General features: G+C 43.2%; 1 protein-coding gene and 1 long non-coding RNA gene across 2 annotated transcripts in view; one reads left to right on the top strand and one right to left on the bottom strand.

The window, feature by feature from the left end:
- The window catches only part of LOC132436230 (zinc finger protein 271), a 51,082-nt gene extending 43,647 nt beyond the window's left edge, over nt 1–7,435 (bottom strand). The window contains exons 1-4 of the mRNA XM_060028895.2: nt 7,367–7,435; nt 5,559–6,052; nt 5,142–5,283; nt 1,479–2,470 (exon numbers count right to left, since the gene is read on the bottom strand). Coding sequence (XP_059884878.2) covers nt 1,479–2,470; nt 5,142–5,283; nt 5,559–5,966 — 1,542 coding nt within the window. The 5' untranslated portion in view covers nt 5,967–6,052; nt 7,367–7,435. The remainder of the gene's footprint in view (nt 1–1,478; nt 2,471–5,141; nt 5,284–5,558; nt 6,053–7,366) is intronic.
- A 149-nt stretch (nt 7,436–7,584) lies between these two features.
- The window catches only part of LOC132436608 (uncharacterized), a 66,782-nt gene continuing 59,085 nt past the window's right edge, over nt 7,585–15,281 (top strand). Inside the window, exon 1 of the long non-coding RNA XR_009521816.1 lies at nt 7,585–7,778. This is a non-coding gene — a long non-coding RNA (uncharacterized lncRNA). The remainder of the gene's footprint in view (nt 7,779–15,281) is intronic.

The following is a 15,281-nucleotide window of genomic DNA, read 5'->3' as shown; positions in this document are numbered from 1 at the left end:
GGATGGACCGTGACTATTACTGTTATTTCCCTTTAGCATGGTCTTTAACAAAGTTCACAAGACTGAAATACTGCTGATATGACAAAACTGAACACATGTGAGGCGCCTGGAGAGTAACAGACCCAGCAGTGGAGGAAGTTTTTAGTGCCTGAGCCTAGGGGTGTGCACTAGGAACTGTGGGAGTACAGACCCAGAAACAAATGATACGGCAGCCGTAGCGGCTTCCGACCCAGAGCCTGGGGAGTTAGGAGGAAGCCGACAGAAGCGCTGGTCACATCTCAAGAACCAAAGGAGTCCTTATGTCTGCGAGGGTGAGATTTGGAACTCTTTAAGACTCTTAACTTCTAGACTGGGCTCTGCCCTCACCCACATGGAAGGCCTAACCTCCAGGCTGGACAAGGAAGCTACGTTTTAACCCTTCCCTGGGGTCATACAAACCAAGACAAAGCTCCTCACCACGCCATGCTCCAAGGACTCCAGGTTTTGTCTATTAACAAATTTCTCCACTGGCTCACGTTTCACTATAGGCACTGTAGTAAACAGAGATTCTGGCTACATGCATGCTTTTCCTACAGACAGGAATCCACTTCAAAAGGAACTCATAAAGGAATACTCCAGGCAAATTGGCCTTTTCCTTTCCTCAGATGTGCCAGACTTTCTTCCTGGCCGGCCTACCTTCCTGGCCACTCATCCTTCAGATAATTTTTCTCAGAAGCCTCCCCTGATCCAAGGTTGGGCCAGGTACTCCTTAACATCACACAGCACTGATCGTACCATAGTGTCACTGCCTGTTTGTGTTGTCCGTGAAACTGAAGGTATGGTCTTATTTTCCACTGTATCCCTAGTGCCTGGCACAAAGCAGCCACTCAAAAAATAACTGTTGGATAACTTAATTTGTATTTCCTTTTCACTATCTCACTTCTGGTCTGCCACGGGCTCAATAAGTCATCGATGAAACTGTTTCCCCATATCTTGCTGCCCTGCCACTGTTCTTAACTGGTCAGTACAATTTTTGCATTCCTGAGACAAAACGTCCCTCATACTCTCCACACCACCCTCCAAATCTGGCCCACTGACAATTAGATGCAGTGACAGAGTTGCTGTGCCCTTTGTGACATTCTCATGGAAAAAGATGTTTCAATGCTATAGTCCCATCTTTCACAGTTCCTGAGTATTCTTACTGGTAAGAGAAAGGTGGAAGCAATGATTCTTCTGTCTGCTCTTCTAATTAGTCACAGGAAAAGCTTTCAGGGGACAATGTGCATGAGCACTGGCAAGTGCTGTATAAAGTCAGATTGATTCGAGACCTAGTACTGTACAACCACCTCCATGGAGTCTTACTCCAAATTAAATTAAACCCTTTTGACTAACAAAGATAGAAGCCTGACTGAAGTATGTACAGTATTGATTGTATTCATAAGTCACTTTACAGTGTGGACTCTCTGATGGCGCATGAGGACTGATCTGTGCCTGAAAGCCTTCCCACATTCACTACATATGTAAGCCTCATCCCCAGAGTGGATTCTCTGATGTTGAACAAGGGCTGAGCTCCTTTTGAAGGTTTTGCCGCATTCATTACACTGATAAGGTTCCTCTCCACTGTGAATTCTCTGGTGTCTGATGAGGTTTGAGCTCAGACTGAAGGCTTTTCCACACTCACTACATTCATAGGGTTTCTCCCCACTATGTATTCTCTGATGGGTTATCAGCTCTGAGCTCTGCCTGAAAGCTTTTCCACACTCATTACATTCATAAGGTCTTTCTCCTGTATGAATTCGCTGGTGTCTAATAAGCTTTGAGCTTTGGCTAAAGGTTTTCCCACACTCATTACACTCGTAGGGTTTCTCACCAGTGTGAATTCTTTGATGGATAATGAGATATGAACTTTGACTGAATGCTTTGCCACATTCATTACATTTACAAGCTTTCTCACCAGTATGGATTTTCCGATGTCTAATGAGGGCTGAGCTCTGGTTGAAGGCCTTCCCACATTCACTACATTCATATGCTTTCTCACCACTATGAATTCTCTGATGAATAATAAGATAGGACCTCAAACTAAAGGCCTTCCCACACTGGCTACATTTGTACGGCTTTTCTCCAGTATGGATTCTCTGATGTTGTGTTAGAGCAGAATGCTGTTTGAAGCTGTGCCCGCATACATCACACCTGTAAGGTCTCTCTTCTGCAGGAACTTTCTGATACGTTATAGAGTTTGTATTTAGAATCAAGCTTCTCTGGGGCTCAGGATGGTCTTTGTTTCCTAGAGATTTGTGTGTGAAGATTACTTGACTAAAACTGCCCCCTTGGGAAGGGGATCTTCTTAATTTCTCCCCTGTAGCACTTCCTTGCTGCCACTCTGAACTGCTTTCATGTTCACTAATTCCTCCAAATGAAGGCTCCCGGGGAAGTCTTTGCGATTTCTCTCCTGAAATGTCCTTCTTTGTTGCTGATCCATTGTTCTCACAATCTGAAATGATAACAGCAAAAAACCAACTTTTTATTTCTCCACTTTCAATACTCCCTTTCTATGTGAGAGAAAATAGATGCTTCTACTTACAAACATAAAGCCATCTGCATGTATCTTTTCTTTAACTGGTCAAAATAGGGTCCTTCCTCCTTTCTAATACTAAGGCCTACATCTACAGTTTGAAATTTATCCTTTCCTGCTTCCTCTGAGACTTCAGTTGATCAGTTACCCACTATTCCTTTCCTATTGTTTTCAATCTCTTTCTCTGCTGACTCCTGTTCATCAGCATTTAAATAAATTCAAGTCTCTCTCATCTTTTTAAATCAAGCTCCTTGCCTACACATCTCCCTCATGCAACATCACTCCCACTGAGAATAAAGCTTCTTCAAACGGTTGTCGGTACTCGTTCCCATTCTGTAATCTGGTTTCTGCCATACCTGTGCACCTCCCACCCCCCAAACTACTCTCATCAAAATCAACTTCATAGTTGCTAAATCCAATGGCTTCTTTCTGGATCTTACTTAGTTGGCCTCTCTGTAGCACTGACACTGGGGACCACATCTTCCTTCCAGAGCCATTCTCTTCCAAATACATTAGCCTGATTTCTGTGGTTGTTCCTTCTTAGATTCAAGGTCAATCACTCGAACACAAGTTCCTCAGGGTTCTGTTCTGAGCTCTCATATATCCTCACTCCACCAACTCTCTATGTCCTAAGCTTCAATCACTACTTATGTTATAAGCTAATATCTCCCCAGATCCCCAATTCTATCCCAGTTCTATGAAGCTCTAGACTCTCGTATCCAATGCTAATTGGCCATATTACTTGTAAATATTTGACAAGCACCAAAATGTCCCAAACTAAACGCATCATCATATGTATTTTTTTCCCTTATGTTTTCCCACTTATATGAATAGCACCGCCATTAACCAAGTTGTTCAAGACCGAAACCTGAGTATCACCCTCAACTCCTCTCCCACATGCTCCACGTTTAACAATGACCAGCTACTGCAATTCAAGTTAAATGCAGAAGAACAGGAGTCAGCTGTGATCTTTCCCACCTCTCACCACAATACATCTTGATTTATTCACTGTGGCCACTTGGATTACAACTGTCTCTAACCAGACTCTACTCTTGCCTTCCTCAAATCCATTCCTGCTCTGCAACTGAGTCCTAAAACACAAATCTGATCATGTCACTCACTCGTCTAAAACCCTTCAACTGTTCCCCACTATACTGTGCAAACGAATGAGGATGACAGACACGTTTTCACAACCTGTGTCCCAGTTTCGTCTCTAGTTTCCCTCTAACCAGCTCTCCCCTAGGAGTTCTCTCTTCAAGTTAAATTGAATTACCTGCAATTCCCGGAATGGATTGTAATCTCTCACCTTCAGGATTTTGTGGACTTTGCTCATGTGATACTGTAATGTGGGAAATATAGATTTGGCCTCATCCCCAGTTCCTGGCACAGAGCTTTTAAAACCCCTGAAAATTTCCTCTGTGGTAGAGATGAGAAGGTGCCGGAGGTTATGCTAATGAGTTGACTCTTGGAGGGCAGGGCGGCTGGTTGATTAGAGTGTTAGAACTTTTGGACCCATCCTCTGACCTCCAGGGAGAGGGGCTGGAGATTGAGTTAATCAATCACCAATGGCCAATGATTTAATTAACAAAACCTCCATAAAAACCTTAAACAAAGGGGTTCAGAGAGCTTCAGGGATGGTGAATGCACCCAGGAGAGTGGTGAACCCCAAACTCCAGAGAGACAGAAGCTCCTGTGCTCAGGACCCTTCTGGACCTTGTGCTATGGACCTCTTCATCTGGCTGTTCATTTCTGTCCTTTATGATGAACAGGTAATGGTAAGTAAGGTGTTTCCCTGAATCCTGTGAGCCATTATAGCAAATTATGAAACCTGAGGAGGGGGTTGTGGAAGCACCAATTTGCAGCCATATCGGACAGAAGTGTGGATAATCTGGGGACTCATTACATGCAACTGGCATCTGATGTGGGAGGCAATCTCTTGGGACTGAAATCTTAACCTGTGGGGTCTGCACTGGTTCTGGGTAGTTAGTGTCAGAATTGCTTGATGGGAGGGAAAACCCCACATATGCAGTGTCAGAAATGTTGTGAGCAGAGAAACAGTTTTTCCCTTTAGCTCGGGAATCTCCTCCTCCCACCTATTTACCTGGCTTTCTTCTACTCAGAGTTCAAGTCCTAGCTTAGATGTCTCTCCCTCCAGGAAGTACTCCTTGGACCTCTAAGGTGGAGTTAGGGTGGGTGCCTTTATATGTGCCCCCATAGTACATTAATTATTCTGTAATTTACTACCCTATACTGTATTGTAATTGCCTTTTTGCTTGTCCACCACCCCATCTAGGCTTGAAAGTTCTTTCAGGATAGAGACCCAGTGCCTACCACAATACAGACGTGTATTAGCACCTTATTAAGTCATGAAATGAAGGAATAAGTGGATAAATGATGGGGAAACTGAAAGAAGGAGGGCTGACTGCAATGCATCAGGATTGCTGAATACAAAGGTGCTCAAGAGTGAGCACCTCCACTCGAGAATAATAAACGCGAGGCTCACATGGGGCATGCTGTAAAATGTTGTTAATTCTCTACCCTCAAGACCAGAGGCCTGATAACAGTTCCCAGATGAGTTTCTATTTCTTACCGCTTCTGGGGGAAAGGCAAGGTTTCCAGGGTTTCAGCTGTGTCTTTAAAGGCTGGAGTTCGATGTTTGTTAACTCCTGGGATGCTCCAAGACATGTCAAATCTGTCCATGGCACTGCTGGTCCCTGTGGACTAGCTGGGACCTGAAATCAGTAAAATTTGTGAGAAAATTTCTTTGTGAGAAAATCCCTAGGGAAAATGCTTAGTAAAAATCTCCAAGAGGTCACCGAAGACATCTCCAGGGATGACGGATAGGAACAAAAGAACTGTTTAAGGACAGAGACAGGTATGGCCCTGGTAGTCACTTCAGGGTTATGGTTCAGTAGAGACAAATTCTCACCCCATTCTTATGATGCCGCCACATGCTCCAGGAAGTAGATTCCTTTTCCCAAAACATATCACATCTCCCTGTTCTCACCTGCTGCCCTGGATCATCAAATTCCCTCTCCAAATCCTCCAACAGAGTCACAGCTTCCTCGCCACTTTTTGGACTGTGTTGCTGAACCCAGATCTGCAGCTCCTCAGGCAGGATGCTCAGGAACTGCTCCAGCACCAGCAGCTCCAGGATCTGCTCCTTCGTATGCAACTCTGGCCTCAGCCACTGACAGCAAAGCTCCTGGAGTCGGCCCAGAGCCTCCCGGGGCCCAGGTGTCTCCTGGTAGCAAAACTTTCTGAACTGCTGGCGAAACAATTCCTGGCAGGATCGGGTACTCCCATTCTGCTTAAGTTTCTGACCCCAAGAAAGGCTTTCTTCTACTTTCACTAGTATTAGCTCTTGTTCCTGAGAATTCTGAGGTACTGGGGTTGAAACTGCTCTGGATTCCATAGCCGTTCTGGGCTGAAACAGCTTAGCAAAAAGCTCACTACAACTGGGTCCTCTACTTCAGTTGCTTTTGAGTAATCTCTTCTTTCCTGAAGGATATAAAAGCACTGTTAACTTACAGCAGTGAAAATAAACCTCTAAGAGCTTACAATAATAAAGATCAGTCATCGCTCTAAGAACTTACAATAATAAAGATCAGTCATCGGAGTAATATACGGAAAGGGATCAGGTTTGAGACTGTAACTAAGTAATAATCAAATGACAAAACTAAAAATCACCTCATTCAACGTCTCTCATTTTGTAGAATTCCTACCACATTTATGCTATGAGAAATTATTTTAGAGGCAAAAGAATGCAATATTAACATGAATCACATATTGAGGAATTTCCTTTTCAATTCTCTTTCAATCCTGTTTGTATCAAGCAGAATAGTCTGTCTTTAACACCTTCTGAAGATGTTACTTACAGAATTCCCTTTTAAATAAACTATAGGCCTCAGACTTCCATAGGTAACAGTATCTAGCTAGGATTTGATATGCGGATTTTTAAACGTTTATTTTTAGTTACCTTTAACCTATGGCACATAATGGTGCTTTTCATTTAGGTAGTAATAAAACATTTTTAAAAATCCATATTAAACATGAGTTGATTTAAATAAAAACATTGTTGGACGTTTGCCATTTGATTAAATTTAGTATTTAATGCGCTTCTTCAACATTGAGGCACTTATTATGGGCTCTGTCCCGAGCCAGGTATTAAGATACAAAGGTTTTTGCTCGTGAATAAATGAGTCTACCTAGAAATTAACCAAGACGTATTTGTTAAATGCTTACCATGTGCGCAAATGTCAGATATTATAGAGACACAAAAGCAAAAACGTTAATCTCAACTCTCAAAAAGCTTAGAAGATAGGGGAGTAAACATTTTAAAAAGTGAAATATGGCAACAAATAATTGTTTTTAATTTTGTAATATATAGACCGATCATGATCTGATCTTTGGATGGGAGATTATTGATAGAAAGGTGTACCCCTGAATTAGCAAGACAGATCAGTACATCTGAACACTAACACTACAGTTAACTTTAGAGAACAGAATATTTAGCCTACAAATCCGTGGTTTATTAACCAGCCCTGCCGCACTAGCCTTTCTATTTTTATATCCCGGTTAAATCGCAGCATCTGCGAAATCACGGCGGTAGGGGAATAACTGCCCTTTCCGCTGGAAAGCAGGGACAGTGCTGGTCTCCTCTGCGTCCCCAGGACACTCGGAGACGCCGCCCGGACAAGGTGCCGAGACCCGGAGATGGGCAGGCCGAGGAGCGGGGCTCCTCCACCCAGCACCCACTGCCCCGGCCGCGCGCCCTCCCCGCCCCCGCTCCGTCTCAGGCCCCGTGTCCCTCACCGCGAAGCTCAGGAGCCGCCAGGGTACGAGCCCCGGACCTGCAGCTGCGAGCCACAAAGACCGGAAGTGCGCGCTCGCGGCCTTCCGCTCGCGCGCCCCCCCCCACCCCCGAACCTTCATCCGTCCCGCCCCGTGCTCACAGTCAGCCAATCAGCGCGTGACTCCGGCCCTCCCACCGCTTTCCCGGGGTGGCTGCGGGCCCCGTGGAGTATCGACGCCAGGGCTCGGATGCTCTAGAGGCGGGGATCTTAGGGGGACGTCGCCATCCCCTAGGGCACTGTTGCACGCCTCGGCCACCTCCTACCCTGGCTTTCTTCCTCCTGATTTGTGTCGTGTCATTTTCCTGTAATTCCTGTGCATTTCCCGTACTGCCGACAGAAGTAAACCCGTGGATGAACGCGCTGAACAAAAAGTAACAACCATTTATATTCCTTTTCCCTCTGCGTATCGTTTGAGCCTTCCAACTGCTCTGTGCGATAGCTATTTATGCTCATTTTACAGCCATAGACTCTGCCCAATGTCAGGCAACGTGTGACAAGAGACGCCGAAATCGCCGTAGTTCAAGGACACTCTGGGGCCCCAGACATTGCACCTCTAATGCAGGACTTTTCCATTTTTCACTGGAACTTAGCTGGCTTAAGTTCTATGGTTTATATTTTTCTTTGGCTGTTCAGTAGATTAAAAAATGGTGCCTCATTTTTTTTTTTTTTTGTGGTATGTGGGCCTCTCACTGTTGTGGCCTCTCCCGTTGCAGAGCACAGGCTCCGGACGCGCAGGCTCAGTGGCCATGGCTCACGGGCCTAGCCGCTCCGCGGCATGTGGGATCTTCCCGGACCGGGGCATGAACCCATGTCCCCTGCATCAGCAGGCGGACTCTCAACCACTGTGCCACCAGGGAAGCCCACCTCATATTTTCCTCACATGTTTACTGACCATTTATGGTTCTAAATGGAAATGGCTTTTCCCTTTTTTTTTTTTACATCTTTATTGGAGTATAATTGCTTTACAATGGTGTGTTAGTTTCTGCTTTATAACAAAGTGAATCAGTTATACATATACATATGTTCCCATATCCCTTCCCTCTTGCGTCTCCCTCCCTCCCACCCTCCCTATCCCACCCCTCTAGGTGGTCACAAAGCACTGAGCTGATCTCCCTGTGCTATGCGCTGCTTCCCACTAGCTATTTTACGTTTGGTAGTGTATATATGTCCATGCCACTCTCTCACTTTGTCACAGCTTACCCTTCCCCCTCCCCATATCATCAAGTCCATTCTCTAGTAGGTCTGTGTCTTTATTCCTGTCTTACCCCTAGGTTCTTCATGACTCTTTTTTTTCTTAGATTCCATATATATGTGTTAGAATATGGTATTTGTCTTTCACTTTCTCACTTACTTCACTCTGTATGACAGACTCTAGGTCCATCCACCTCGTTACAAATAGCTCAATTTCGTTCCTTTTTATGGCTGAGTAATAGTCCATTGTATATATGTGCCACATCTTCTTTATCCATTCATCCGATGATGGACACTTAGGTTGTTTCCATCTCCGGGCTATTGTAAATAGAGCTGCAGTGAACATTTTGGTACATGACTCTTATTGAATTATGGTTTGCTTAGGGTATATGCCCAGTAATGGGATTGCTGGGTCATGTGGTAGTTCTATTTGTAGTTTTTTAAGGAACCTCCATACTGTTCTCCATAATGGCTGTACCAATTCACATTCCCACCAGCAGTGCAAGAGTGTTCCCTTTTCTCCACACCCTCTCCAGTATTTATTATTTCTAGATTTTTTGATGGTGGCCATTCTGACTGGTGTGAGATGATATCTTGTTGTAGTTTTGATTTTCATTTCTCTAATGATTAATGATGTTGAGCATTCTTTCATGTGTTTGTTGGCAGTTGGTATATCTTCTTTGGAGGAATGTCTATTTAGGTCTTCTGCCCATTTTTGGATTGGGTTGTTTGTTTTTTTGTTATTGAGCTGCATGAGTTGCTTGTAAATTTTGGAGATTAATCCTTTGTCAGTTACTTCATTTGCAAATATTTTCTCCCATTCTGAGGGTTGTCTTTTGGTCTTGTTTATGGTTTCCTTTGCTGTGCAAGAGCTCTGAAGTTTCATTAGGTCCCATTTGTTTATTTTTGCTTTCACTTCCATTTCTCTAGAAGGTGGGTCAAAAAGGAACTTGCTGTGATTTATGTCATAGAGTGTTCTGCCTATGTTTTCCTCTAAGAGTTTGATAGTTTCTAGCCATACATTTAGGTCTTTAATCCATTTTGAGCTTATTTTTGTGTATGGTGTTAGGGAGTGATCTAATCTCATACTTTTACATGTACCTGTCCAGTTTTCCCAGCACCACTTATTGAAGAGGCTGTCCTTTACTCCACTGTACACTCCTGCCTCCTTTATCAAAGATAGGGTGACCATATGTGCGTGGGTTTATCTCTGGGCTTTCTATCCTGTTCCATTGATGTATCTTTCTGTTTTTGTGCCAGTACCATACTGTCTTGATTATTGTAGCTTTGTAGTATAGTCTGAAGTCAGGGAGCCTGATTCCTCCAGCTCCATTTTTTGTTCTAAAGATTGCTTTGGCTACTCGGGGTCTTTGGTGTTTCCATGCAAGTTGTGAAATTTTTTGTTCTAGTTCTGTGAAAAATGCCAGTGGTAGTTTGATAGGGATTGCATTGAATCTGTAGATTGCTTTGGGTAGTATAGTCATTTTCACAATGTTGATTCTTCCAATCTGAGAACATGGTATATCTCTCCATCTGTTTGTATCATCTTTAATTTCTTTCATCAGTGTCTTATAATTTTCTGCATACAGGTCTTTTGTCTCCTTAGATAGGTTTATTCCTAGATATTTTATTCTTTTTGTTGCAGTGGTAAATGGGAGTGTTTTCTTGACTTCACGTTCAGATTTTTCATCATTAGTGAATAGGAATGCCAGAGATTTCTGTGCATTAATTTTGTATCCTGCTACTTTACCAAATTCATTGATTAGCTCTAGTAGTTTCCTGGTAGCATCTTTAGGATTCTCTATGTATAGTATCATGTCATCTGCAAACAGTGACAGCTTTACTTCTTCTTTTCCGATTTGGATTCCTTTTATTTCCTTTTCTTCTCTGATTGCTGTGGCTAAAACTTCCAAAACTATGTTGAATAAGAGTGGTGAGAGTGGGCAACTTTGTCTTCTTCCTGATCTTAGTGGAAATGCTTTCAGTTTTTCACCATTGAGGACGATGTTGGCTGTGGGTTTGTCATATATGGCCTTTATTATGTTGAGGAAAGTTCCCTCTATGCCTACTTTCTGGAGGGTTTTTATTGTAAATGGGTGTTGAATTTTGTCGAAAACTTTCTATGCATCTATTGAGATGATCATATGGTTTTTCTCCTTCAATTTGTTAATAATGGTGTATCACATTGATTGATTTGCGTATATTGAAGAAACCTTGCATTCCTAGAATAAACCCCACTTGATCATGGTGTATGATCCTTTTAATGTGCTGTTGGATTCTGTTTGCTACTGTTTTGTTGAGGATTTTTGCATCTATGTTCATCAGTGATATTGGCCTGTAGTTTTCTTTCTTTGTGACATCCTTGTCTGGTTTTGGTATCAGGGTGATCGTGGCCTCATAGAATGAGTTTGGGAGTGTTCCTCCCTCTGCTATATTTTGGAAGAGTTTGAGGATAGGTGTTAGCTTTTCTCTAAATGTTTGAAAGAATTCGCCTGTGAAGCCATCTGGTCCTGGGCTTTTGTTTGTTGGAAGATTTTTAATTACAGTTTCAATTTCAGTGCTTGTGATTGGTCTATTCATATTTTCTATTTCTTCCTGATTCAGTCTTGGCAGGTTGTGCATTTCTAAGAATTTGTCCATTTCTTCCAGGTTGTCCATTTTATTGGCATAGAGTTGCTTGTAGTAATCTCTCATGATCTGTCGTACTTCTGCAGTGTCAGTTGTTACTTCTCCTTTTTCATTTCTAATTCTATTGATTTGAGTCTTCTCCCTTTTTCTCTTGATGAGTCTGGCTAATGGTTTATCAATTTGGTTTATCTTCTCAAAGAACCAGCTTTTAGTTTTATTGATCTTTGCTATCATTTCCTTCATTTCTTTTTCATTTATTTCTGATCTTATCTTTATGATTTCTTTCCTTCTGCTACCTCTGGGGTCTTTTTGTTCTTCTTTTTCTAATTGTTTAGGTGCAAGGTTAGGTTGTTTATTCGAGATGTTTTCTGTTTCTTAAGGTAGGATTTTATTGCTATAAACTTCCCTCTTAGAACTGCTTTTGCTGCATTCCATAGGTTTTGGGTTGTCGTGTCTCCATTGTCATTTGTTTCTAGGTATTTTTTTATTTCCTTTTTGATTTCTTCAGTGATCACTTCGTTATTAAGTAGTGTATTGTTTAGCCTCCATGTGTTTGTAGTTTTTACAGATCTTTTCCTGTAATTGATATCTAGTCTCATAGGGTTGTGGTCGGAAAAGATACTTGATACAATTTCAATTTTCTTAAATTTACCAAGGCTTGATTTGTGACCCAAGATATGATCTGTCCTGGAGAATGTTCCATGAGCACTTGAGAAAAATGTATATTCTGTTGTTTTCGGATGGAATGTCCTATAAATATCAATTAAGTCCATCTTGTTTAATGTATCATTTAGGGGTTGTGTTTCCTTATTTATTTTCATTTTGGATGATCTGTCCATTGGTGAAAGTGGGGTGTTAAAGTCCCCTACTATGAATGTGTTACTGTCGATTTCCCCTTTTATGGCTGTTAGTATTTGCCTTATGTATTGAGGTGCTCCTATGTTGGATGCATAAATATTACAATTGTTATATCTTCTTCTTGGATTGATCCCTTGATCCTTACGTAGTGTGCTCCTTTGTCTCTTGTAATAGTCTTTATTTTAAAGTCTATTTTGTCTGATGTGAGAATTGCTACTCCAGCTTTCTTTTGATTTCCATTTGCATGGAATATCTTTTTCCATCCCCTTATTTTCAGTCTGTATGTGTCTCTAGGTCTGAAGTGGGTCTCTTGTAGACAGCATATATATGGGTCTTGTTTTTGTAACCATTCAGCCAATCTGTGTCTTTTGGTGGAAGCATTTAATCCATTCACGTTTAAGGTAATTATCGATATGTATGTTCCTATTCCTACTTTCTTAATTGTTTTGGGTTTGTTATTGTTGGTCTTTTCCTTCTCTTGTGTTTCTTGCCTAGGGAAGATCCTTTAGCTTTTGTTGTAAAGCTGGTTTGGTGGTGCTGAACTCTATCAGCTTTTGCTTGTCTGTAAACGTTTTAATTTCTCCATCAAATCTGAATGAGATACTTGCTGGGTAGAGTAATCTTGGTTGTGGGTTTTTCTCCTTCATCACTTTAAATATGTCCTGCCCGTCCCTTCTGGCTTGCAGAGTTTCTGCTGAAAGATCAGCTGTTAACCTTATGGGGATTCCCTTGTGTGTTATTTGTTGTTTTTTTGTTTTCTTGCTGCTTTTAATATGTTTTCTTTGTATTTAATTTTTGACAGTGTGATTAATTTGTGTCTTGGCGTGTTTCTCCTTGGATTTATCTTGTATGGGACTCTCTGTGCTTCCTGGACTTGATTAACTATTTCCTTTCCCATATTAGGGATGTTTTCAACTATAATCTCTTCAAATATTTTCTCAGTCCCTTTCGTTTTCTCTTCTTCTTCTGGAACCCCTATAATTCGAATGTTGGTGTGTTTAATGTTGTCCCAGAGGTCTCTGAGACTGTCTTCAGTTCTTTTCATTCGTTTTTCTTTATTCTGCTCTGCAGTAGTTATTTCCACTACTTTATCTTCCAGGTCACTTATCCGTTCTTCTGCATGAGTTATTCTGCTATTGATCCCTTCTAGAGTATTTTTAATTTCATTTATTTTGCTGTTCATTGTTGCTTGTTTCATCTTTAGTTCTTCTTGGTCCTTGTTAAATGTTTCTTGCATTTTGTCTATTCTATTTCCAAGATTTTGGATCATCTTTACAATCATTATTCTGAATTCTTTTTCAGGTAGACTGCCTATTTCCTCTTCATTTGTTAGGCCTGGTGGGTTTTTATCTTGCTCCTTCATCTGCTGTGTGTTTTTGTGTCTTCTCATTTTGCTTATCTTACTGTGTTTGGGGTCTCCCTTTTGCAGGCTGCAGGTTCATAGTTCCCGTTGTTTTTGGTGTCTGTTTCCCAGTGGCTAAAGTTGGTTCAGTGGGCTGTGTAGGCTTCCTGGTGGAGGGGACTAGTGCCTGGGTTCTGGTGGATGAGGCTGGATCTTGTCTTTCTGGTGGGCAGGTCTACGTCTGGTGGTGTGTTTTGGGGTGCCTGTGAACTTCTTGTGATTTTAGGCAGCCTCTCTGCTAATGGGTGGTGTTGTGTTCCTGTCTTGCTAGTTGTTTGGCATAGGGTGTCCAGCACTGTAGCTTCCTGATCGTTGAGTGAAGCTGGGTGTTGGTGCTGAGATGGAGATCTCAGGGAAATTTTCACTGTTTGATATTACGTGGAGCTGGGAGGTCTCTTGTGGACCAGTGTCCTGAAGTTGGCTCTCCCACCTCAGAGGCACAGCACTGACTCCTGGCTGCAGCACCAAGAGCCTTTCATCCACATGGCTCAGAATAAAAGGGAGAAAAAGTAGAAAGAAAGAAAGAAGATAAAATAAAGTAAGGTAAAATAAAATGTTATTAAAATAAAAATTACTACAAAAAATTTTTTTAAAAAGTAAAAAAAAACGGACAGATAGAACCCTAGGACAAATGGTGAAAGCAAAGCTATACAAACAAAATCTCACACAGAAGCATACACATACACACTCACAAAAAGAGGAAAAGGGGAAAAAATAATAAATCTTGCTCTCAAAGTCCACCTCCTCAATTTGGGATGATTCGTTTTCTGTTCAGGTATTCCACAGATGCAGGGTCCATCAAGTTGATTGTGGAGCTTTAATCCACTGCTTCTGATGCTGCTGGGTGGGATTTCCCTTTCTCTTCTTTGCTCTCACAGCTCCCGGGGCTCAGCTTTGGATTTGGCCCCGCCTCTGCGTGTAGGTCGCCGGAGGGCGTCTGTTCTTCGCTCAGACAGGACGAGGTTAAAGGAGCCGCTGATTCGGGGGCTCTGACTCACTCAGGACGTGGGGAGCGAGGGGCACGATGCGGGGCGAGCCTGCGGTGGCAGAGGCCGGCGTGACGTTGCACCAGCCTGAGGGCCACCGTGCATTCTCCCGGGGAATTTGTCCCTGGATCCCGGGACCCTGGCAGTGGCGACCTGCACAGGCTCCCCGGAAGGGGGTGTGGACAGTGACCTGTGCTCACACACAGGCTTCTTGATGGCGGCAGCAACAGCCTTAGCGTCTCATGCCCGTCTCTGGGGTCCACGCTTTTAGCCGCGGCTCGCGCCCGTCTCTGGAGCTCCTTTAACCAGTGCTCTTAATCCCCTCTCCTCGCACACCAGGAAATAAAGAGGGAAGAAAAAGTCTCTTGCCTCTTCGGCAGGTCCAGACTTTTCCCCGGACTCCCTCCTGGCTAGCCGTGGTGCACTAACCCCTTCCGGCTGTGTTCACGCCGCTAGTCCTCTACCTGCGCTCCGACTGAAGCCCAAGCCTCAGCTCGCAGCCCTGCCCGCCCTGGTGGGTGAGCAGACAAGCCTCTCGGGCTGGTGAGTGCCGGTTGGCAACGATCCTCCGTGCGGGAATCTCTTCGCTTTGCCCTCTGCACCCCCGTTGCTGCGCTCTCATCTGCGGCGCCGAAGCTCCCCCGCTCCGCCACCCGCAGTCTACGCCCGCGAAAGGGCTTGCAGTGTGTGGATACCTTTCCTCCTTCACAGCTCCCTCTCACTGGTGCAGGTCCCGTCTCTGTTCTTTTGTCTCTGTTTTTTCTGTTTTCTTTTGCCCTACCCAGGTACGTGGGGAGTTTCTTGCCTTT

The sequence above is a fragment of the Delphinus delphis genome, chromosome 13, assembly GCF_949987515.2.
Source record: "Delphinus delphis chromosome 13, mDelDel1.2, whole genome shotgun sequence".
In the NCBI taxonomy this organism is placed as follows: domain Eukaryota; kingdom Metazoa; phylum Chordata; class Mammalia; order Artiodactyla; family Delphinidae; genus Delphinus; species Delphinus delphis.
This window is presented reverse-complemented; position numbering and strand designations above follow the sequence as displayed.